The 24,212-nt window shown below is 39.8% G+C and overlaps 2 protein-coding genes across 3 annotated transcripts; both read left to right on the forward strand.

The window, feature by feature from the left end:
• Positions 1 to 1,650: 1,650 nt before the first annotated feature.
• Positions 1,651 to 7,435, forward strand: tax1bp3 (Tax1 (human T-cell leukemia virus type I) binding protein 3). Its single transcript, XM_068591460.1, has 4 exons — positions 1,651 to 1,822; positions 3,295 to 3,414; positions 4,970 to 5,047; positions 5,225 to 7,435. The coding sequence occupies exons 1-4, from the start codon at positions 1,781 to 1,783 to the stop codon at positions 5,372 to 5,374; spliced, it is 390 nt and encodes a 129-aa protein (XP_068447561.1). The 5' UTR covers positions 1,651 to 1,780; the 3' UTR covers positions 5,375 to 7,435.
• A 3,403-nt stretch (positions 7,436 to 10,838) lies between these two features.
• On the forward strand, positions 10,839 to 23,842 carry slc1a6 (solute carrier family 1 member 6). Of its 2 annotated transcripts, XM_068591355.1 has the most exons (12): positions 10,839 to 11,034; positions 11,167 to 11,241; positions 17,156 to 17,422; positions 17,532 to 17,669; positions 17,750 to 17,957; positions 18,365 to 18,407; positions 18,636 to 18,764; positions 18,923 to 19,107; positions 19,751 to 19,984; positions 20,485 to 20,679; positions 21,671 to 21,805; positions 22,089 to 23,842. In XM_068591355.1, the coding sequence occupies exons 3-12, from the start codon at positions 17,200 to 17,202 to the stop codon at positions 22,285 to 22,287; spliced, it is 1,689 nt and encodes a 562-aa protein (XP_068447456.1). In that variant the 5' UTR covers positions 10,839 to 11,034; positions 11,167 to 11,241; positions 17,156 to 17,199; the 3' UTR covers positions 22,288 to 23,842. The 2 variants fall into 2 exon arrangements, with proteins under 2 accessions (XP_068447456.1, XP_068447455.1); XM_068591354.1 differs by lacking the exons at positions 10,839 to 11,034; positions 11,167 to 11,241 and adding an exon at positions 15,600 to 15,616.
• Positions 23,843 to 24,212: the final 370 nt, after the last annotated feature.

Raw genomic sequence — 24,212 nt, forward strand, 5'->3', positions numbered from 1 at the left:
CCTGCTCCCTTAGAAATAAAATGTCGAGATGGATCAAACGCTGAGTGGGTGCAGGACAAAGAGCGTCACGCTGAATAAAGAGGAGCTTGTATCACTCTTCAAGTACACAATTACAGAGGATAAGGGAAGGAAGCATTATGAGGGTCAACTGTCCCCATGTTACTGTCATTAGTGCCAATGACCTTTGAGTACTTCACCTTTCATTTTGTTGCTAGTTTATTCAACAGAGAAGACAGATGCACATTGTTACATAAAGGGAAGTAATGCAAATGTGCTCCACGCAACAGATCACTAGTTCCTTCCCTGGCTTTTGAACTCAGGTGTAATGTTGTTATATGCCTCTTTGGTAATGTAATGTATGAAGAGGCAGCAGGAAGAGGTTTGAGGCAGGGCATGTAAATCAGCAATGACAGAGTTTGTGTCAGCTGCTTTGAATACAGGAGCCTTAGCATCAGGGGCAGATCTGTTATCTGCAACATGACGGGAAGAAACTGCAGACGCGGATTAGACTTGTTTTAGAAACAAACAGGTGAGTGTACTTTCACATAATCTCTGGACACGGAAAGGGGTACAAATCACTTTTTTATAGCAAATGTTAGATTCTTGTTCTTAATATTAAGCATCAAAATATTTCTTATTTATACAACTTAATAATAAATCTGTTCAAAGTATCTAATTCTTGCCTAAATAAATCATCTTTGAACAATCTGTTATGGCTTTTCAGCAGTCCCTTTTGCATGCAGTGGTGGAGACCCATTTGGACCAGGAACCCATTGACTCTGCAGTCCTTTTCTATCCCACACTCAGTGTCATTGAACTGCAACTGTTCTCATAATGTTCCAAAACATTATGTTTTTTAAGTTATGACTTTTGCAATAATTTGATCAATTATTGAGTAAAGTTTCTGCAAGTTTTGATATTTTTAACAATAGAAAAGGTCAATACCTTCATACCAAACTAATGGAAACAACTTGTGTCAATATAGACTACCATCTAGTGGAAGTAAACCACATTGGATGTACATGATTTTACAATGTAAAAGTACCATTTAAAGTCTGCTGTTTGCCAAGTTTCATAGTGTGCACAATTGTAGATGTAGGTAAAACTTAATTTGTTGGCTCTAAAATGTTATGAAGTGTAAATCTGAAGAGCAGAAGCAGAGAGTGAACCAAGTAAAGTAAAAGTAAAGTATTCGAGCAAAAAAATGAAACAAAAGTATAAAAAAGACAATACTTCATCAATAAATCAGTTCAACACGTATTACCATGCAAACGAAAGCAACCCCTAATTATCCATAAACTAGCTTTTTTTTTTTTTTAATCTACTCACTTCCCCTGTCGATGCTCTGTCTTATGAGCGGCTTCACAACTGTATCTCTCAGATAAAGTTGTAAAGCAGATGGTTGGCCCATGCATGCAGACTCACAAAGGGGGTCACGAGTTGCCAGTTCCTTTTAAGGAAACACAAACCTTGTCTCGGGTGGAGCAACAACCCCCATGGGGAGTTGGATTCGTCACGCCTGTTTCTACAGCGTCAATGGGGGCGACATCCAACTGTTAAACACCGCCCTCCGCGGCTACCCCGTGCTACAAAACGCGCGACTCTGCTCGGCTGGAGGGGGCAAGGTGACGTTATCTGGGAAGCAGTTGGTCTCCAGCCAGGGATCAGCCTGCTTTTACTCATGTCTTGATCTGGGAAGTTGCCCCATACTCGAGACTTCTTTTCTCTGACTTTATTGCAAGTTTCTACATTTGTTGTCCTAACAAAATATAGCGGAACAATGTCGAATTTCATCGCAGGACAGCCGCTGACTGCTGTTGTGGTAAGTTTTAGAGGAGGGCTGTGTCCATTCAGCGGGTCTCTATTGTTCGGCTGATGTCCGACGTTAACGCGACACCGCATCAGTTCAAAACTCTGAATAAACTAGTGTTCGCAAACGTTAGTCATGGCGGAGACAAGTTACATCAATCGTAATGTTACTTTCTTTTTTTTGAGCTAAACAACAAAGCTCGCCGTTGCTCGCATCTTGCTTAAACCAGCCGCCCTGAAAGCCGCGGTGCACCTGTATACCGAGCTTTACGGTAAAGAGAGCGAGCTGACAGGGAGGGTTAAGGACTTTATTCTGCTAGTTTTTCTCACTTTTCAAAGAAATGTGTTGCAGTATGAAAGTCGTACTTCAAGATAGGCTATGAAACTTGAACGCTGCATACGTTACACTTTATCAAAATGCGTCTTGTCTCGAGAGAGTTCACAGATGGGCGTCACCATCCGTGTGACTGCGTCTTCCGGTTCACTTCCAAAGAATATTTGTTCCCTTTTCGTTGACGCTTAATACAAAAATTACAGAATATAAAGCGGACTTTGATTGAATTGTGAGTGTGCGATGCTTTCAAATGCTGCAGGAATTACCACAACTGCAAACGGAGCTTTAATGATTAAGCCAAAGTGTAATACTTCAGGTAGAATTGCAATGATGGCATGTGAGGTGTGGGGCGCAGGCCAGCGTTAAGGAAGCGTGCAGGTCAACTTCCTCATTGTGTGTTAGTGTGGCATCCACTCTGAACGACCATGACGTGTGTATATGGATATCACCATGTGTATAGTTGGTAAATGCCAAGTCCAAATATTGAAATGCGTAGTTTTTGTTTATTTGATGACAGAATGATTATCAGGTTTAAAAACCTCTTTTTATTGGGAGAGGAAAATATGTTGAAGTGCCAGCAAGTCCAGACTGACTTGAGTGTGTATTAAAAGAGTTCCAGACATCCTCAGTCTTCATTGTATCAGCCACACCACTCTGTGAATGTCTGGTTATTCATCACCACACACACAGGCAGCCTTTGTGTCAAGCAGTGTTGTAAAGAGCACTGCTGATGGAGTCATCCATCCATCTGGTGGGCCGTGAGCCTGCAGCTGCTTGTCAGTGTCAAGGGCAGGGCGGCACTCATAACGTCTCTGTTCCAGTGTGCACTTCAATCACTTGAGAACAGCCTGTGAATCCTCCCATTTGTCATGCGTTGAAATGTGCCTGTGGTGGATTAATCAGTGAATCACTGGATTGTAATTTGAGTGTCTACAGTCATTTTCTTCCTTTTTCATTTACATTTGCACAGCATTTTCCAAAGTGTGTGTGTGTGTGTGTGTGTGTGTGTGTGTGTGTGTGTGTGTGTGTGTGTGTGTGTGTGTGTGTGTGTGTGTGTGTGTGTGTGTGTGTGTCTCAGGGTTTATAAATCGGCCGGGTAATGTCCTATGAAGAGAGATTTGACAGATTTATTTTTTTCTGTCTTAAAAAAGCAACGAATTCAGATCGAGAAGTTGCGACATGGAGATAATCTGATTCTGGGCTTCAGCATCGGAGGAGGGATAGACCAGGACCCTGGACAGAACCCCTTCTCTGATGACAAGACTGACAAAGTAAGTTGCGTGTGTCATTTAGCTGCTTAAGTATTGCAGTTGGCTGAGTGGGTGATGGCAACTAAATTAATATTTCTTTATTTACTAAGACATTTACTGATATCTGAGAGATCCTTTAAACTCAAATAGTAGAAGATTAAACTGACGTTTGTCTCATTAAGTCAAATATACATCAAATAGATTTATATTTTAAGTATTGCAAACAGAATCCTGTATTTCTCGATAAATTAGAATTTGTCAGATTTTCTCCAGATTTCAGAGTTTTATTTGGAGCACAAAGCTTTTTATGGTGTAACCCCGTCCCTGACTTTTCTTCTCTTTCTTACCTGAGCTTTGTGAGGCACAGAGGCATGAAGCAGCTCTCTGGTGAGCTATAAATATGGGACATGCTTGAACACATTACTTGCAGCCTCAGGTGGGAACAAACCAGACTCGCTCACTGATGTCAGAGAAATGAATACTGCAGGTTTACACAGACTCTGTACAGTGTGAGCTGGAGAGATGGATATGTGCAAACAAATGTCAGGCTCACATTCCTTGTTTCAGAGAAATAATAAGTTAGTATATTGGGCTTGACCTTATGGTCGCACAAGCTTTCCTTTTTAGATATTATATAGATGTTAGAGATCATTATTGGAACATTCACACAGAGCTTTTCAGGTGCTCTTCTCTCCTCGACACCACTTAATAATACGTTAAGACTTCATACTTAAAAGAACAAAAGTTCATTCATTCATTTTTTTTGGCATTTTAAGTCATTCAAGCAAAAATTGCTCAACCTGTTGGTTCAAGTAAGTATTGGCTGCTTTTTTTTTGCTGCCCTCATCAAAGTTATGAATTAAAACGTATCATCATCGGTTGGCTTGTTTGTAATAGTCAGAGGTTACAGAAAAAAAGGATTTCAATTCAGATAATTAAATAAAAAATAAACCAATGTGTTACTTACACAATGCTGCTAATTTATTGATATATTATTGATTATTTACTCAGACACACATGTTGATGGTTTTTCCAATTTAAGGCCCTCATATTCATTCAGTGCGATGCGCTTGTTTTTAGGGTACGTCCACGATGCACCGAGATAGAAAAATCTAAATTAAGTGAACCGCCGGTCATGTGACAAGAACTAACCAATCAGCGCCGCAGTACTTAATTCACTCTTCCTGTCAATGGATTCACAACCTCCCGTTGAAAGATCAGCCAAACTGAAGACAAGTAACGCCACTGCGAGGGATTCACACTGCTGGAAAAGCATTTATCTTTGTCATGTCTTTGTTTAGTCAGTGAGGCTAACTTCTACATGACCACAACTTCATCATCAACGTCTCACCAAACTACACCCCAGTCTGTGCTACCATTTGAATTCAGTCGAATCAATTAATACTTTTAACATTGGAAGGAGAATAATCCAAAGATTACCATCTCGTCAGAAGATTATTGTCCAGTGTATACATGTTGTTTCATATTTTTGAATTGCCCTTTTCATAAATTGTTTATTAACCATCTGTTATTCATATGTGATCATAACAAATAATTTGTTTGGGTTTCCCCATAGGGCATCTATGTGACCAGGATAACACCAAGAGGACCAGCAGACGAGGCGGGCTTGAGGATGGGAGACAAAATAATGCAGGTGTGCAGTGAGCCTGAGCTTCGCTATAGATCCACAAGATGGCACCATGTGTACACTAAAGAGGAAGATGGGAGCTGTGCAACAGGAGCAACGCTTACCTTGTCCCACTGGTGGTCATCTTTTGAATTGGAGAAAATGGCTCCAGCTTTTCTCACACAGTCCTTTTCTTCCTCGCAGGTGAACGGCTGGGATATGACCATGGTGACCCACGACCAGGCTCGTAAAAGACTAACGAAGAAGAATGAGGACGTGGTGCGGCTATTGGTAACCCGGAAGTCGTTGGAGGAAGCTGTCAAACAATCGATGGGCGGTTACCCCAGACAGTAATGACACTACGTACAACCACAGACTGATGCAATAGCCAAGGACCCAGCACTCCCATATACTGAGACACCCACACATTCAGATGACGGCGTCACCGTGGCCTTTATAACTACGTCAATGCAAAACTATTGAGCAGACCGCAGCAGATCATTTAATGTCAGATACTACAGTCATCGGACAATGAGAGGGTGTTCCTTCTTCCCATACACACTCATCTCTAAGTTGTCTACTTTTCATATATTCTTTGTTTGCTAAAACGTTTTCCGGCTCTATGGGGCTCCAAAAAATTGTATCCGAATGTATTCTCAAATTATTTGAATAATTCCCTGTGAGCCTACGAGAAAGAGATTTGATTTTCAGTAACGAGTCTCTAAGGTCCGCTTCTGGCATGCGGTTATTGTCGACCTTTTCAATGAAGAGAACCGCTCCAAAACATGATGATCCGTTTTGAATAATCTTCAATTTTTGACAACTTTCAAATTGTTGCTGTATGAAAAGTTTTGTTAAGGATTAAAACATATTTAGAACCGTTCATGCAGATGTTCATTATAATAACTGTTTGCTTGTTTTGAGTTTTTTTTAACAACAGCGAGCTGATACATTTATTATTTTCTAAAGAGCATTCATAAAATACTGCTTCCATATCACTCTTCACACATAAACTTGATTATTTTACAGCATTCTTCATTCTTTCTCACTTCAAGGATGTTTGCTGAATGTCCTCAAATTCATGCTTGATACAAGTATTTTGGAAACCTCTACTCTTTCAATCTCTTTTGCCTCCGGCCGACCAAAGTTGGTCTTAATGTTTTGGACACATCAAGAATGTTTATTGTGTCATTAATGATCAGGATATCCTCTCTGTTGAATAAATAATGTTTTGCTGTCATTCCGATTTCAGCATCAAATGCCAAAGTAAAAACCAGGGCAGTGTAAAGTGATACAAATATGTAACGTAATAATCATTTTCTTTTCTTTTTTAGCGAATGGTACAGTATTCTGTACAAATTATACAACACACCATATGTATGTACAATAATTTAATGCATACCAATGTTATTTCACCAATTATTTGTTTTTCAGATGTATCTTTCTTTTGTATTCATTTATGTCTATAACATTAGGAAAACCATCTTATCTCTGCGTCTGCTAAACTAATAACACCTTTTAAAGTGTGGATTTTCTTTTTCCAAGTGAGACTAATTATTTCTCATACAAACAACATTCCACGAGCTGGACCTGCGTCTGGATTACTTTTCTCTGATCATTTGCTATACAATCCCACACAAGTGTTTTACCTTTTATCAGGTTCAGTAAGGGGACGTTTTGCCATTTGCTGTTTTTACAGATCAAACCCACTAGTTTCACACTGGAATCGGTTTCATTCAGGTCTTTATTGTCGATGACCAAAAGTTCAAGTCGAAACTGTAAAAGTGAACCGGGCAGGAGTGACTGTTTGATAGCTGGGAATGTGCACAACATCCTTACATTTTCTACTTTTTTTTTTCTTTCTGCAACACAACAATTTACTGCCTCTGATTAGTACTGCATTAATATTGCAGATGAGTGATTAATAATAAAAACAAAAACACTGTTTTGCTTTTGTAAAAGAAAGAAAAATACATTACAACACTAATCTTTTAACCTTGGTTGATGGTATTGAATCTTTTTTTTGTTTTGTTATACTAGCAGTATGTATAATTTGTTTTGTTTTATACAAACATTTGATTTGTATTTCATTCCAAAATTAATCAACTTAAAAAAAGGTTATAATGCAATACAGGGTCAACAATACATTTCTCAATGTATTCAAAATATTCAATTGGTGGACTCAATATACTTTTACAATAAAGCATATGGAATGAAAACACTTATGGGCCCATTAAATGAATCCAAATCTATTTGGGACAGATCATAGACTAAGTATTGACATACATTATGAATATTTGAATCAATATCTTTCTCAAATTAATTAAATTTAAGGCTTTCTAGAGAAATAACAATGTGAAAGTATCGAGCACTAAATTAAGCAAAAAATAGAGAAAAGCCAGAAACAAAACGCTGTTGTTTTTATGTATTCCTTATATCATCTTAAGGGCTTTACAGGATTTCAATGATGCATTTAGAAAGGCGTGTACGACATGAGAGTATTTCCTGTATGAATTACATCAGACATGTAAATGTGAACTGCCAGCAGAGCACAAGTGTTTTGCATTTGATTGTATCAGTTTATTATATGATTTTTTTCTTAAATATTAAAAGACTGAAAACAGAATATGCTTCTCTGCCCTTTATTGATAAAGCCTTATTCTTAACCCTTTTCTTTTTTTTTGCCTTACAAGCCCTTCAAATAGCTTCATGCTGCCTGTTATAAAGTAATCAGCTGACATTTCAAAGTGAAGAATCTATTTCCTGACCTTTCCGTGTTTACCAAGGCATTTTGATACAGAGAGCAAGCTCTACTTTCATCTCTTGACTATGTGAGCCTGAAGCCAATCACTCGCCTTTGAACTGACGACTGGGAGGAAAACAAACTGTCCACAATCCCCAAAATTTAAAAAACTATTGCCAAAATGCGAGTCGCTATAAAAAAGCTATGAGAAAGTTTGATTTTAATGTGCTGCACCAGTTCTATTTGATTTGGTCTCTTAGCTTCTTCTCCTCCCTTTTCTCTCCCTGACGCAACCGCAGTTCAACTGAAAGAACAATCAAATTAAATACCATTCCAGTTTCTCAACATATTTTATCATATTCTACTTGATAAAGGCTACTGCAGTTTGTATTGTACAGATGAAGTCAGTTATATGCTTCGTGATGACAGGTGGTAAATGATGTAAAGTAGCATGTAGGGTTTGGTAATGTATCAATATGTAATTCATATTGATACACATGTGTGTGTGTGTGTGTGCGTGTGTATATATATATATATATATACATATGTATATGTATATATATATATATATATATATATATATATATATATATATATATATATATATTAGACATCATCTTAGATTTTGGATATCCTAATATGTTTTGGTTTCCAGGTTTTAAAAGCTGCATTACAGGACAGTAATGTATTTTTCTGAACTTACCAGACTGAGCTGTTCCATTGTTTGCCTTTTTATCCACATTACTGACGACTGCCTCATTGTGTAAATACTTTGAGTAAGCACCCGCATCATCACAATATCGACATCAAAGTATTTTGTCAAAAATATTGTGCTATTATATTTTCTCCATATCGCCCAACCCACAGTAGCAAACTATTGTTTCTTTTTTGACACCCAAACGTAGCTGAGCTGAATTTGCTGCGTAATATTTTTTTAAAGTCCTAAAACAACACCAGCTCTGTGTCACATCATGGGAGAGGGTCGATTTAGGGCAATGCTGTGCTAATATCCCCCTTTGAGAAATAATTGATGAGCAAACCGTGTGTGTGTGTGTGTGTGTGTGTGTGTGTGTGTGTGTGTGTGTGTGTGTGTGTGTGTGTGTGTTTCCTTGCATGTGCCTGTTGTTTTTGTGCCAGGGACAGAGGGAAGCATGCTCCATTCCCCTTGCCTGGGCATTTTACTATTATATGAGACAATAAAGTGGATGCACAAACATCTCGGCCGGTTCTCACAATACCGCACAACATGTACACACCGCATGTTGCTAGGTAACTAATGGGCAGGATGAACTGCATGCTATAATTTCACCAGGATTTACAAATACTCGTCATAATATAGTGACTTAGATCATTAGTTTGACATAGATACATTTCATTTGTTGGTTTACACAGTCATCAAACTCACGATTGCAAAAATCACATCAAGCTATTGAACAAAATATTTATATTTCGCACGAGAAGAAAAAAAGATCACGCAGAGATAAATATTCCTTCCTGTGGGCGGGTGAATAATTACACTATCTAACTGGGGATCATACATGATCTTTGCCTCCCACGTTATGGCAGCATAATTGTGTTGCCATGGCGATGCAATCTGCCGCTATCACTTTGGTCCGACACCAGATTGCAACCAGAGGGAAGTCCACCGCCTCAGATTCATCTGCATGTTTGGTGCAATAAAGGGTTTGCAGAATGAGTGCAGTGAACGTACCGGCATGCAGAGGTTATCCGTGTGTTTTAATTCTGTTAATAAAGTGCAGAGAAGCTGTTATTTTCCTTTAACTGAGTAATTGTTCAAACCCGCAACACTTTTAATTTCCAATTTGATCAAATACGGTTTGCATGTTTGCAAATTTGAAATAAAAAGTTTATCATTTAAAATGTTTCCAAGTCATGCAGCTGTAGAAGATGAATCCATCATATTGAGATGAAAGGTATCACAAAGTCCCACAGCCGCAATGACTTAACCATCCCAATAATGTCTATTTAGTCTATTTAGCTTGAAGCTTTTGATTGTTTCACACAAGCTTCTTCAGTTCAGCTTCGTTTTCATGGCATTTCAGATTTCTTTATTTCATTTTCATGTCTATTGTGACTCAGTATCTGATCATAAGTTGAGCAGTTGTTAAGAGAGCTGGACTTTTCAATCTTATCACATGATCTTCCTCAGCAACTGAAAGTTAATAAGTTGACGTTGAAGCCAATGTGGACAAGAAGAAAAATGTAAACATAAACCTCCGTAGTTCCGAAACAACTGGGTAACATCATCCGCTGAGGAAGAGCTTGCAATTTGAATGAAAAGCTCTGAAGCAGCTTGTAAAAGGACCTCGTGGATGTGGTTCAATCTCAACCGCTACGAAGCTTCGAAACAAGAAGATGTCTACTGTCAGGATTTATTTTCCAAATGTATACAAATAAAAATGCCTGTTCATTCAATAACTTGTGTATGTCACATTCTTACAATCCTGAAGGACATCTGCAGAACTTATTATTCAAAGTAACCCCAAAACCCCAAGAACATCACATTTAGTAAGTATATACATTTACCCCAAAGGTTTTTTATTTCTCTGCTTGTACAAAAGCCCATTGGTACCTGAAACCTGCACATCCTCTCCTCTTCAAGATAGACAGTTTGGATATGTGTGTTAATAATAAAATGCACAAATATGGTGCATATTCTTTTTCATTTTGTAGTTGGCTTCATTTTAATGCAACATGTGTGAACGTGAACATGATGAGTGGGTGTTGAGTGGAAGGCTGGGTGCCAAAGGGTTACAAATACATGAATTCCCCGAAGTGGTTCAGAGCAGTGAGTGAGCGAGTACTACTGTGTGTTTGTACTACAGGCTCCCTCAGGACCCGAAGCCAGCATTTAATCAGCTGAATGGATGATGATATCTTTCGTGAATACACATTATTATGAAGTGGCTGTGTCTTTTCTCACAATTATCTAATTATAAAAGCCATTAAGAAAGCAGTTCATTAATATTATTCCACACAGGCAGCAGGTGGTTTATCTGGATTATTTTTTTCTCTCCTCAAGCATCCTTAACCTCTCCTCCTCCCACGCAGACCTCCCAGGCGCTCCTCTCTGCCGGAGGCTTCATGGACGAGCACAAGCCGCTTGATAGTAAAACGGGAGATACTGTAAGAGTGAAATTGATAAGAGAAGATTCAGTGTGTGGGCAACACTGGTTCATTATCGGCTGTGTTGTGGAGAGAGAGAGAGGCATCTACATGACGGTGTGAGGACCGTCTTGGACAGACAGAGGTGTGTAAGATTTAATTTGTACAACTGGTTATTTTTGTGTAGAAATGATCACTGTCAAAAGTCTGACACAGTTTCAGTGAAACTTGTGTTGAGGTTGTAAAGTTTGAATCCCTGTTTTTGCTGCGTCTTCAGGGAGGAACTCCAGGTGAAGACGGAAGGATCTGTCTCCTGATGACGGACTGACACAACATAAGGCAGAAAAACAGGGTATCTGACTTTATCTTTTCTTCCTTTTGCAGAAAGTTTCATGTAGTTAATGCATTTTCATAAGAGGATCACAAAAAATAAAAACAAATCATGCATTTTTGTTAGTAAGGCGGTTTTAATGTGTATTTATCAATCAATCAATCAATCTATCTATCTATCTATCTATCTATCTATCTATCTATCTATCTATCTATCTATCTATCTATCCATCTATCCATCTATCCATCTATCTATCATGAACTTATTTTGATGCATGGAGTGTGACAGATCAAACAACTCAACTGACTAAATTATTAAAGATACACCATACTATTTAGTATTGCACTCCCATACATTTGAGGGACATTGTGAAATTAAGATTTAAAAATGAATGGTCAAAAGGACAAATGCAGAAGTGTCTGGAGCTTGACTTTTGCCCCCGTTCACACATCTCCCTCTTGACTTGATTGGGCAGCTTCTATACCGGCACTCCCTTAAAAAGGTAATTTCCTGAGTGATGTGTGTGCATTGTTTTTTCATTGTCGCCTCTCTAATTGAAGTCGGGCAGCTTGTAATTAATCGTAGAGGAGTTGGTAATGGCAATTAACTTTTTGTCTGTTACTTTAAAGCACTTGTTCGTTAAAAAAGATTCATTATCTAAATGTTTTGCTCTAGGATATTTGTATTTGGTAACTAAATAGTCTGCGTCTCGCTTGCGAAAATTAGCGTCACAATTTATATTACAATTGTTAATATGAGTTACGATTGCACCTCGCTAAATAAGCTAGCATGCTAGTGTTAGATGCCAATTTAGTTTTATGCTAGCTGGACTTTTCCCCACCGAGACTAGCTCTTCCCTTTTTCCACTCTTTCTTCTGAATATGCTCACAAAAAAACAAGATGGCGACAGCTGGAGCCAACCACTTGGCTCTTCAGAAACTTATGAATTCACAGAGACGACGTTGATTTTTGGTCAAACCCCTGATTTATTTTCTTTTGTTGTGTATTTGTAAGTGTGTTTTTTTGTTTGTTTATGTGTTTTCTTCTTGTTTTTTGAACAAACAACAATAGCGAATAACGATAGCCTATGGTTTAGCTACAGAGCCTTTGCATGCAGCTTAATCCCTTAATGCACGACGATAAATCTCCCTGTTGTCCGTAGTGTGGGTCAAGCTCCAAAAACACAGAATCCTACAAATTATGTTCAGAAGACATCTCGGTGAGTTCTATGCGTAACTGATTTCCATTTGTGTGGTAAGACAGGCAGATTAAGGACCCAGGCAAAAGGGCAGAGTTTATAAAAAGGGGTGGGAAGCTCACCTGGCCCTTTCGTCATGGGTAGACAGCAGCTGAGGCCAGCCGTGTTACAGGACTAATTTGGTGAGCTTTCCTTCTTTTGATACATGTTCTAAAAGAATGATTTTGGCAATGTCATACTATCTTTAAAATTAAGATGCTCGCATTAAGATGCAAAAAATAGTATGTGCCTGACTTGCTCGGCATGAATATCATTTGACGTTGCTACAATGAGCTGTTTGTTCAGCTTAGTCCTGACCATTTAAGTTCCCTCTCTAAAGAGATCTGCCGGACCAGGCTGGAAAGAGGCCTTATCAGAGTGCCACTCCATTGAGTTACTTAATGAACAGGGATGCTTGGGGAAGGCTAAGGTCAAAGGACCTGTTCGTATTCCAGCAGGTTCTATGAAATGTATCTCCATTGTCTGCCCAAGGTGGAGTTACCTGTTGTCAATATCTGCTCACAGATATCTGTTGACATGGCTCAAATCTGACTCAAACCTAACACCCTTCTGGATGTGCAGCATGTAATTCAGACAAAGTCTCCTCTTTATTCCGTGACCTTAGAGCAGGGGTAGACAAACCTTTTGGCTCAGGGGCAACTACAAGTTTTAAAATCGGACAGATGGATGCTTTAGTTTCGAAATAAACCCGGCTGACATGTTGACGTTGGCTGTTTTTTTTCTTCTGAAACCGGGTAATGGTTGTGCCACCCTGAGGGAGCATGAGGTTCCTGTGATGGATGACATCCCTGTTCGGCAGAGCTATAAGCGGCTGCCCCTCTCACAGTATAGCAAGTCAAGGCTCCCGTTCAGGAACTGTTAAGTAGTGGCGTCATTTGGCCGAGCTGCAGCCCTGATGCCGCCCCCGTGGTCATTGTCCAAAGTAGGATGGAAGCATAAAGCTGTGTGTGAACTATAGGCTCCTGAAAGATGCATTCTCACTGCAACGGACAGTATAGTCACTTTATGCGCTGAGCGGGGCAAAATGGTTTTCCACACTTGACTTGCGCATTGGAAATAACCAGATGGCCATTCTGCCCCCCATTTGGACTTTTCGAATGCCCTATGGTCTGTGCAATGCGCCCAGTACCTTCCAGCGATTAATGGAGCTCATTTTTGGTGATCAGTCTCTTCAGTCATTTTTGCTATATCTGGACTACATTGTTGTTTTCTCATCCACCTTTGAAGATCACTGACCACGCTTGGAATTGGTGCTGGCTCTCTTGCGAGGACACAACCTGGAGTTGAACTTTAAAAAGTACCTGGGGCACATAGTGTCAGCAGCTGGGGTGGCCACCGACCCAGACAAGATCAGTGTTTTTTGTCAACGCATTTTTGTCAACATTCCAGGCGAGGCGCAGCTCTTTCGTTAAGAGCCTAATAACTTGGCTCCAGGCTGCACCCATGACTGGGCAGTCAAGCATCAGAAAAGGCTGAAGACTGCATATTCGGATAAGCTCAGATTGGCTGCTGAACGTAGGAACAGGTAACTGACCCCAAATGTAACAGATGTAACAAAAATGTTGGCACCAGGCACCCTCGTCTTCCGAAAGAATTATCCACTTGGAGGCGATACAATCCAGGATGTCTGGGACCATTTCATCTATGAGATTGTGCCCTGTTTGGATGACAAAGGAAGGGTTTACAAAATCAGACCAAGGAACAGAGTTGTGCTGGAGAAAATGATCAACAGGACGAAGCTTAAAGTTCTTCCTTGTACTGCAACAGTTGAGACTCCTGACTCACCTCCACCGGAACTGCACGGTCTATCTCAAGAAGAGGAAACTGACCTTTATATGCCTTAAGATGAAAGTGAAATGGACAGGGTAATAATGTTCAACACGCAGCTTCTAACTAAGAGGGAATTCCAACTGCAAGCCGTTTCGCATGATTTGCTACCTGATGATTCACCAGCTGCCCGACACGCAGAGCCACAGTTAAGCAGACACATTACATGAGTCTTCCACTACCTCACCTGTTCCAGTGAGACGTTCCCATGGGATTAGAGCAACCTCACCAATACCTTAAATGTACCACAATCGTGAATTGGAGAAATTGCTTAAGACTCCGGGAAACTCACCTGCATGTTTCCAACTGAGGAGGTGGCCGTGTTCATCAGTATAGAGGTTGATCCTCTCTTCCGGTGTATGTTTTTATGAAATATTTTCGTACAGGTTCCTTTTGTATAGTGATGTGTTTCTTTTGTTTTTAATCAGTTGTTGAAGGAGCACCACTGTTTTTCCTTGGCCTATCACATTTTAGTAGCCTTTTTACATTTTAGTGTCCTTGTTAAAGTAATCGATTGCATGGGCCTTTTTTTATGTTTGGTTTTAGCTTGCGGGGACACAGTGATAGAGCAGCCATATATTTTGTATGGGCATTTTATTATTGTGTCACTTATTGTGTGTTTGCTGTGAATAAGTACATTTTATTTAGTTTGTGTGAATGTTATTTAGCTCTACACTGAACTCCCAGACAGTGCAGTTTGGTCCCACATAATTTAATATCTTGTTAGGGCACTTTTGATTTAGGTACAGTTTACTCAATCTATGAATAAAACGTATGTTTGCTACGTAATCTCTGGCTCCAGTTTACTCTTGGTGTTGTGCGGGCTAAATTACCGAGTCACATTTGTAAAAGTGGTGTCCCCTAAAATCCAAAGATTTTGAGCTGGATGTTGTTTTGTGTACATCCCAATGCCATGTTGTTCCAAATGTGGCTTGTTGTACCATCACATCAACCGGAGCTTGCGCAAAATGTCCAGGGAAGTAGATCAGCAGTGTAAAAAAACTTTGTTGTGAAGGTGCACAGTCAGATTAGGTAATGGTAACTGGTAACTGGCTGGGTTTGACTTTTAATGGACTTGTTGTGGTCTAAAAAAACTTGGCAGTTCAGTGTGCATGTGCGCTCGCTTATGTGTGTCTGTGTGTGAGAAGGTCAGGCCATATGAGAGGCCTTTTCATGTCTCTCTGCTTGTGAGAGCAGAGCAGAGAGACGCCCTGTCATTGTACCTCTCAGCTCTGGACACTCACACGCCATCCTGACTCTGTCTACCGCTGACAGTGTTGCCTGCTGCCTGACTATTTGACATCATGAGCGGTGAGTAACCAGCGAGTTTACTATGTTTGCGGAGTTTAGAAGATTCAACTACCGCTATATTTTGTGTATTTATTTGGAGAAAACTGGATATTAGCAGGACCGAAAAATGGCAACTTTTTAACTGTGTTTTTGAGATTGTCGTACCTTTAAGACAGCATTTGTGGTGTACCTGCTCTCATATGAAACAAACTATTCTTATTATAGGAAATCTGTGAGAACACGTTTGGGCATCAAATAAATAAAATGAAAGTAATCTTTGAGAGTATCATTATTGTGATGCAACACTGCAGATAAATAAAATGAGGATAGACTGTCAAACTATATTTGAATATTTTAAGTCTGAAGGCTTTATGTTTAGTACTGTAGTGGTTGTAGATTTAGTGAGATATGTTGTTGTATTCTGCATAACCATCACACGTTTATTGATTCTTTCCATTACTATTATAGACCGTCATTTCCTTGCTGTTAGCTTAATGTTTAAATGTTTACCCCTGATCTGTCATCATTTATGGTTGGATGTTTGGGTTGTCAGGACGGAGCAGTTTGAGCCAGAGTTGGGTGGCTTTAGACTGGAAGTTAGGTTGCTGCTCAACACAGCTGCTCAGATAAAACTCAGTGACAAATATAGTAAAACAGTACAATACAGTGACTAGACTGTAAGTTATTTTAAACTAGGTCTGTTAAAACAAAAAATTCTGGTATGTCTGTACCTTTAGCAAACAAAATGATATGCTGCTCATAGTTGTTAGTGCTGAGGTGGTTCATGGTCAGTGCCTTAACACTGGAATATTCAAAACTATATTTGTGTGATTTCAAGTCTGCATTGAGTTGTTGTCATGATTAAAAGGAAATACTTAACAGGGATTGCAGCGCAAATAAAGGATCCTGCTGTAATTTACATTAGTATATCAATGTGTTTAAGCATGGCGGTTTTATGTTTAGCAGCTTTTTTATAGTTTAATTCCTTCACTTGGGCTTTATTGTTTCTTCATAGTCAAGGAAGAATTGAGTCTTTATTATGCAAACAAAAAAAAAAGTTTTGAGGGCAAATTTCTCCTTCCACCACACACACACACACACACGCACGCACACACACACACACACACACACACACACACACACACACACACACACACACACACAGACTGAAAAAGTAAAAACAATACCAGCTACACGCTGTAACACTTGGTCATCTAAGCCATTTTGTCCCTCCCGGTCAGCATGTTTTTGTCATCACATAGTAAGTGACTTGCAGTGGAGCATATTTGAAAACAAAATCTCTGATTATTGTGTTACATCTTGGCTTGGTTTCGATTTGAAATCTTAATCACTTGATTGAATATTTCAAGCGCAGCAGCCCTGGTCCGTTTGATGTGACACTCCCTCCTGTTTACACTCGGTGATCCATCGTCTGTTTTTGGTTTTGGAGCGGATGCTTTCCGCCTGTTGGATATCCATCTATATTCTACCCTCCTCAAAAATTACACATGAGAAAAACTAAATATGTTTCTCTCTATATGTTGTCTGCTCCCTGCCCAGTTTCTCACGAGACCTGCCTCCTGGACCAGGTGCTGGAGCTGATTATGAATGAGAAGCCCCCGTCCAGTGCCACTCTTTTCCTAAACGAGGACGTGGACAGACCCCCAATTCCAGAGAGAGGAGACTTGAGGAGACGCCTGCGCAGGGCCATGGAGAGGAAAGCCAGCATCTTGAAGGAGAGGATGAGCTCCGTCAGCCGGGAAAGCGTCAAAGATTTCCTCAAGAGGAACCTGTTTGTTCTTTTCACTGTTGCCGCCGTGGCTCTGGGTGAATAAGGGAGAACAAGACTCTTCTTGACTATTTTCTCTGCAATCACTGGACTTCGTTTGACTTCTTGTACATTTGTGCTCTTGTGTTCACGTGTAAATCTATTCAGGTGTAATCCTGGGCTTTGCTCTACGCCCCCACAACTTGTCCCTGAGAGAGATCAAGTACTTTGCCTTTCCAGGGGAGCTTCTCATGAGAATGCTGCAGATGCTGGTGTTGCCTCTCATCGTCTCCAGTCTGGTCACAGGTTGGCTTTTAATGAGCACAAACATAGTGAAGACAAAGTCTTGCAGCAAACTGAATTCAAATGGATTACCTCTGTCCCAGGTATTTCCTCCTTGGACAGCAAAGCGTCAGGTAAGATGGGCATGCGTGCCGTGGTCTACTACATGGTGACAACCCTGATTGCTGTTTTCATCGGCATCGTTATCGTGATAATCATCCGGCCGGGGAAAGGCAGCAGGGACAGTCCTGTAGCCAACAGTGGGAACATAGAACCAGTTCAAGCTGCTGATGCTTTCCTCGATCTCATCAGGTAAAAGTGACTTTGAAGAGACTCTACTTAACCTACGTATGGAGGTGCACACCTGGTGTTGTTACTGTTTGAGTTGTTTTGAGTCACAATTGTACATTTTCACATTCAAAGTAATATACCAAGAGATTGAAAGACACAAGATATACCATGATAAGTAGTGCGCTTCAGAGATGCTCGAAGGTAGTTTTTCCTTTTGGACAGAGACAAGCCAGCTGTTTCCCATCTTTATGCTAAGCTAAGCATTCAAAAGAGTGGTTGGAACAGTAAGAATTCCCCCACGGTTATCACATGGTTGTTTATTAATATGTTGTAGTATTACAAAATGTACAACCTGCTGCGACGCACCTGGTATTTAAAAAAAAAAGCATTAGAATAAATAAAATCATTTATCTTTTTTTTAATCTCAGGAACATGTTTCCTCCCAACCTGGTCGAGGCTTGTTTCAAGCAGGTAAGGCTTTATTTTCCCATCAGTTATATAAAAGTAATATTATTCCACTTAACATGTTTTATTTTCATTTTTAGAATCGGTAATCACATTACATTATAATGCATCTCCCACCATCCATCTCATCTGTGAGATCACATCTTTTTCCTCACATTTCACTGTCAGAAACTTAAAACACCCAAACATAATTCAAATGTTGTTCATGCATTATTTCCATGCTCTCTCTTGCAGTATAAAACTGTGTACAAGAGGACTGTGCACACAAGGAACGTGACAGTGACCCTGAACCTCACTGATTCTCTCAACGTGACAGAGTCTGACCTGAGCGTGAACCTCAGCAGGGTGCTGCACACCATACAGGTGGGTGACAGTGGCAGACTGCAGTAAGATTTCTTTTCGTGCCAATCCAATGAGAGATCGCCTTCTCTTTTTTTCTACGCTTTTCTAATTTGTGTCAATCGCCATTGCAGAAATTCACATCACGCTTATTTCCTTAAACATATTTTCCTATGTTACAGGAGACAGTGGAGGAGACTGTCCCTGTGTCCGGGTCTTCTAACGGAGTGAACGCTTTGGGTTTGGTGGTTTTCTCCATGTGCTTCGGTCTGGTCATTGGCAGCATGAAACAGCAGGGCCAGGCCCTCAGGGACTTCTTTAACAGCCTCAATGAAGCCATCATGAGGCTGGTGTCCATCATCATCTGGTCAGTAAAGACACCAGTTGTTGATGCAGTTTAACTTCCTTGTTTTTAAGGATACATTGTGAATCCCTGATCGTAAAATGTGCTCCATTGATCAAAGTTTCACACGATCTGATTACCTTCTTAAAAGCCTGCTGACTTGATTGTGGGTCAATCTTTTTTAAACACACTTAACTTTTATTTTAATCCCTAGAGGAGTTCACAAAGCTTCTAAAGATACTTAATACAATTAAGTATCATATTTAAGTTTCATGGACAGGTCCAGCAATAAACTTGTGGTTTGAATATTTAAAACGTTGCATTGATTCAATGAAGAGTTTGAACAAGATGATAAATGGTACTGTCAGACGGAGTCAACATAAAATGTTTGATTTTTTTACTTAAGATACTTCAGGTAAAATTGAAAGAAGGAACTGTTTTTTGGGGGGGCTTAAGACTCAAAATGAAAGACTATTGTATGTCTATCGCTGGAGATGGTGTGTAACATTTACAGTCCTAAATGCAAAACTGTAGAGTTGTAATAGTTAAATTCATGAATCAGCATTGCTCTTATTCTGAAGGCCTAAGCTGGTATTACACTATAGTGGCTAAAATGTGTGTGTGTCTCTCTCTATCTTCCTCTTCAAACTCTTCTCTCACCTCTCAGGTACGCTCCAGTCGGCATCCTGTTCCTCATTGCAGGGAAGATTGTGGAGATGAAGAATCTGGCGGAGGTGGGCGGTCAGCTGGGGATGTACACCGTGTCAGTCATTGTGGGTCTTCTAATCCACGGCCTCGTTGTCCTGCCACTGCTCTACTTCCTGGTGACCAGGAAGAATCCCTACAGCTTCATCGGTGGTCTTCTGCAGGCGCTCATCACTGCTCTGGGAACCTCGTCTAGGTGAATGTCATCCTCTGCCCTTCTCACATACTGATGTCCATGACCTTAAAGGGATAGTTTGGGGATTTTTAAATGGGGTTATTTGAGGTACTTATCTATAGGCTCATATTACCTACAGTACATGAGTACCAGCACGGGAGCAAAGCAATGTATTGCTGTGAATGGAACAGCAGCAAAATGTATTTTAGCGACCTAAAATAAGGCACTCCAAACAATTGTAATATCAGTTTAAGTGTATAATATATTTTGCATATTATCACCAGTTTACCTTGTCGTGAGACAGCTGTAAAGTCTACGTTTTCAATGGAGAACTTGAAAAAAGGACTACAGGTTGACACTTACAGATACAAAAAATACAATTATCTTATAGCCTCTAGTGTAATAGGACCAAATTGTAAGTAACATTGCCACACATGGATTGATAGGAAATACTGTGTTTCATATTATAATGTTTTTGGAGTCTGACTGAGTCCAAAACCCTCTCTCCCTGCATACTTCAGCTCTGCTACCCTGCCCATCACTTTCCGCTGTCTGGAGGAGAACAACCGTGTGGATAAACGAGTGACACGTTTCATTCTCCCTGTGGGTGCCACCATCAACATGGATGGCACCGCCCTCTACGAGGCTGTGGCAGCCATCTTTATTGCCCAAGTCAATGACATGGACCTAAACTTCGGTCAGATTCTGACCATCAGGTAACCCTTATTTAGTTCTGGTTCACACCATAGACACACATACTGTAGATGTGGAGGCATGGAGCCTGTAGAGTCTCTTGTGCAGCAGTACAGAATCAGGTAGATTCTCCAGGAGGCATTGCCTTCCAATGTAGACCCGATATGCATCGAACTCGCAAACGAATCAGAAGAAAAGAATATTTTGTTCGGCCAGCACTACTACTTGCATAATCTACGCAAATCTACTGAAAACTGGCAGCAGAGGAGTTGCATTGTGGGTTTTTTAGGCATCATGTTTTGACCAAGCAGCAACCACCGATGCTGAAAAATCAAACAAACGCCAAAGTGCCAGAAACTGCAGTTCATCAAATGGCCACTTAAGGCTGGCTCCAAAAGCAAGGCAACGCCCACAGCCCCAATGTTAAAATGTTGCACTTGGTAAAAAACCTTGTTTATGACAACTGTATGGGGGTTGCAATTTTATAAAACTCACCTGTAATTAATTAAAGAATCTGTGACATCACAGAGACTACGTCCATATTTGATGCAGTCTATGGTTTTGACAAGGAAGAAAAATGCTAGTACAGCAAAGTAAATATTCTTAGTTGTGCAGCATTCATTTCAATCCTTTTTTAAACTTTCCTTTGTCAGTTTGAGTCCTACAAGTTAAAGAGGTTAAAAGCTGAATTGGTGGAATTATATTTTCAGGCCTTCTAGTGGTACAGTTTGCTGCAGGTGAATTGTGTTTCGCTTCTCTCTTTTCTCCGTATTATTTTATGGACCTGGTTGCTTTGTTTTATTATTGCATGCAGTCACTTCTTATGGCATCCTCTTTGTCAACACGTGCACAACTTTCTACAGTTTATAGACAACAGAATTGTGTGACAGACTCCTAGTGCTTTTCTCACTCTGCTACTCCCACCATCCACCACCAGCACATGTGCTGTTTGTTTGTTTCCCTTTTATTAAATGTCTCCTGCTCTCCTCTCCATCCCTCCCACCGCCCACTCAGTATCACAGCAACTGCTGCCAGCATCGGAGCAGCAGGCATCCCTCAGGCTGGCCTGGTTACCATGGTGATCGTATTGACATCGGTGGGACTGCCCACGGAGGACATAACACTGATCATCGCTGTGGATTGGTTCTTGTGAGTTCCCACTAAATGTCAGATTGATGGGGATTGGTTTGTGTCCTGTTCTGTGGGTCTGCCATGCAGCCTAAATGTCACTGTGAAGCTTCAGAGGTCCCACCACCACAAAGGTTATTGATGCATAATACAGAGTGACAGATTAGAAAGCCTGTGTTGAGAGGCACATGCATGCATTTTTCTCTGTGGTTGTTTTTATAGGAGATAAATACTCATGTTTTCATTGTCTGTACACCTCTATTTTTTCCCTGTCTCTTATCCGAATCTCTCTCTTTCTCCCCAGGGACCGCTTACGGACCACCACCAATGTGCTGGGTGACTCCCTCGGGGCGGGAATCGTGGAGCACCTTTCCCGTGGAGAGCTGCAGAGTCAGGACGCTGAGGTGTGCAACTCTGTCATCGAGGAGAATGAGAAACCCTACCAGCTAATCTGTCAGGAGAATGATTCACTCAACCACCGCAACAGCGAGACCACAATGTGAAGAGCGACACCCTTACGGGCTTCATGTGCCACAAGCATTTAGCTAGAAGGTTGTCTTGCAATGGTGCAGGGACAGTCTTAGGAACATGAGAGGTAATGGTGAGCTCAGCCAGTGCTTGGGGTCATTTTTGCAGTCGTAGTGCAAACTGACATCTTTCCTTCGAAAAAAAACAAAACAAATTGTCTGTGAAACAAGAAAATACAAATTCCGGCCCAGAGGTTGCTTCTTGACAGGAAATAAGTACAACAGTTACATATCCAACCTCTTGTTTTGCCTGGAGTGCCAGTTCTGAGAGCATTTTGCTGTTTTCTGTCATAATTCAATGGCAGGAAAGCTCAACGTGACGAAGAGAGTTTTTGGAGTCATTTTTGAAAAATGTTTAGCTTCATCGTGTTTTCAAAGAGTTGTATAATGTATCATCTCTACTGTCAAAGCAGCATAAACTCATTGCTAGCATCAGTTATAGAATACACAGTATTATTAAAGAGAAAACACCACCGTTCTTAAAGAAGTAAACCAGCTGATTTTCCGCTTATGTGAATATTTAATTCTGCGTACTCTCTGTTGCAAGACTCAACACTTCATACAAATCATTTAGTCTTAATACAACTACCTCTAATAGGACATATATAAAGTTACACACAGAAATACTAAATGGAGCATATCAGCAGAATGTATCAGTCTTAGACATGTTTTGATTATTTCTATGTTATTTAATTTTGCTTGAAAATTTAATTGTACAATTTTGAATATACGACTGTTAAACATTGGAGATGTTGTGAAGGAGAATATTTGCTTTGCTTTCTATTTTGTTGTGACTTGTTAGAATGTTTTTTACACAGTGCTTTCTAATACATCTTATATTAGTGTGTATTTCCTGTGTTTCTTTGGTGCTTTTGCTTTTAAATTGTGGGTAAAGGACTATACTGCTACACAGTAATTTAATGTGAACACCTGTAGTTATGCTCTCTTTTTTAATCTCCTAAAAAATAAATTATCCCTTCTCCTTTTTCTTTAGTGAAAGTTCTAGTTTTTCCATTTTAATGTTTGATTTATCTTACATTGAATTCTTTTTTTCAATTACTAATTTATAAAGTATAAACAAAAGCAGTTTTAAGACCATCAGATGATTTTTGTTGATGTGGAAACAACAATGTGCTTAACATCAGTACACCATTGCACCCTTCCTGTCTGTCTTTCTGCTTTATAACATATCAACAGTTCATTTTGTTATATTTTGACTGGAATAATTTATTGCAAGCTAATGGTTAACTTATTTTTATTGTTTTGTGAAACGGTAATGTGATGGAAGTTTGTGAATACCTTGATAATTTGAATGTACAGTTGCTTTATGCTTATTATGTTGATTGTTTTAGAAGAAGTGTAGTGAATTGTTATGAAAGTTATTTATCATTTAAAACTCTTCTGACTTTGTCACTTATATGTTCATTAAGAGGTTTGACTTTAGTTTTGAAGCTTGATGTTATTTCAGTAAAAATCTCAACAATTTGATGGATAGCTTTTGATGATAAATGATAAATGTGACAAATAAATGGCTCAGGAATTTAACTGTATTTCTCATTATTGTGTTTGTGGCTACCCCTGGTGGAGGATATCCTCTCCTGTGCAACAGCTGTTCGACTTTGAGACAAAGATGGTTCAAATTTAATATGAGAAAAACTTTTATAATATTACCAGACAATAATTAAATGTCCAAACTTTCCGCTGACAGTACGAAATGGACCCAAATCTCACTCACTGATGATTGAATGTAACCAAAAACATTAACATAGATTATATTTTAATTTATTTACTTAAAGTAAACAAGGTTTTAAACCCCCTTTTCTAACTTGTTGGTTCCTAACCCAGCTATAGCCCTGCTAGCTCTGTGAGGCTACACAACGGTGCTTTGGGCTGAGTGCTAT

The sequence above is a fragment of the Clinocottus analis genome, unplaced genomic scaffold (assembly GCF_023055335.1).
Source record: "Clinocottus analis isolate CAN_PGR_092001 unplaced genomic scaffold, fCliAna1.0.p SCAF_25, whole genome shotgun sequence".
Lineage (NCBI taxonomy): Eukaryota > Metazoa > Chordata > Actinopteri > Perciformes > Cottidae > Clinocottus > Clinocottus analis.

Bases quoted from the DNA above. Each gene is read 5' to 3' on its own strand.
- slc1a6 (XM_068591354.1), top strand. The intron at 17,670-17,749 runs GTTGGCTTTTAA...CCTCTGTCCCAG, and splicing joins CGTCTCCAGTCTGGTCACAG to GTATTTCCTCCTTGGACAGC. The intron at 19,985-20,484 runs GTGAATGTCATC...TGCATACTTCAG, and splicing joins GCTCTGGGAACCTCGTCTAG to CTCTGCTACCCTGCCCATCA.
- tax1bp3 (XM_068591460.1), top strand. From the start codon at position 1,781: ATGTCGAATTTCATCGCAGGACAGCCGCTGACTGCTGTTGTG. The intron at 1,823-3,294 runs GTAAGTTTTAGA...GTCTTAAAAAAG, and splicing joins AGCCGCTGACTGCTGTTGTG to CAACGAATTCAGATCGAGAA. The intron at 3,415-4,969 runs GTAAGTTGCGTG...GTTTCCCCATAG, and splicing joins CTGATGACAAGACTGACAAA to GGCATCTATGTGACCAGGAT.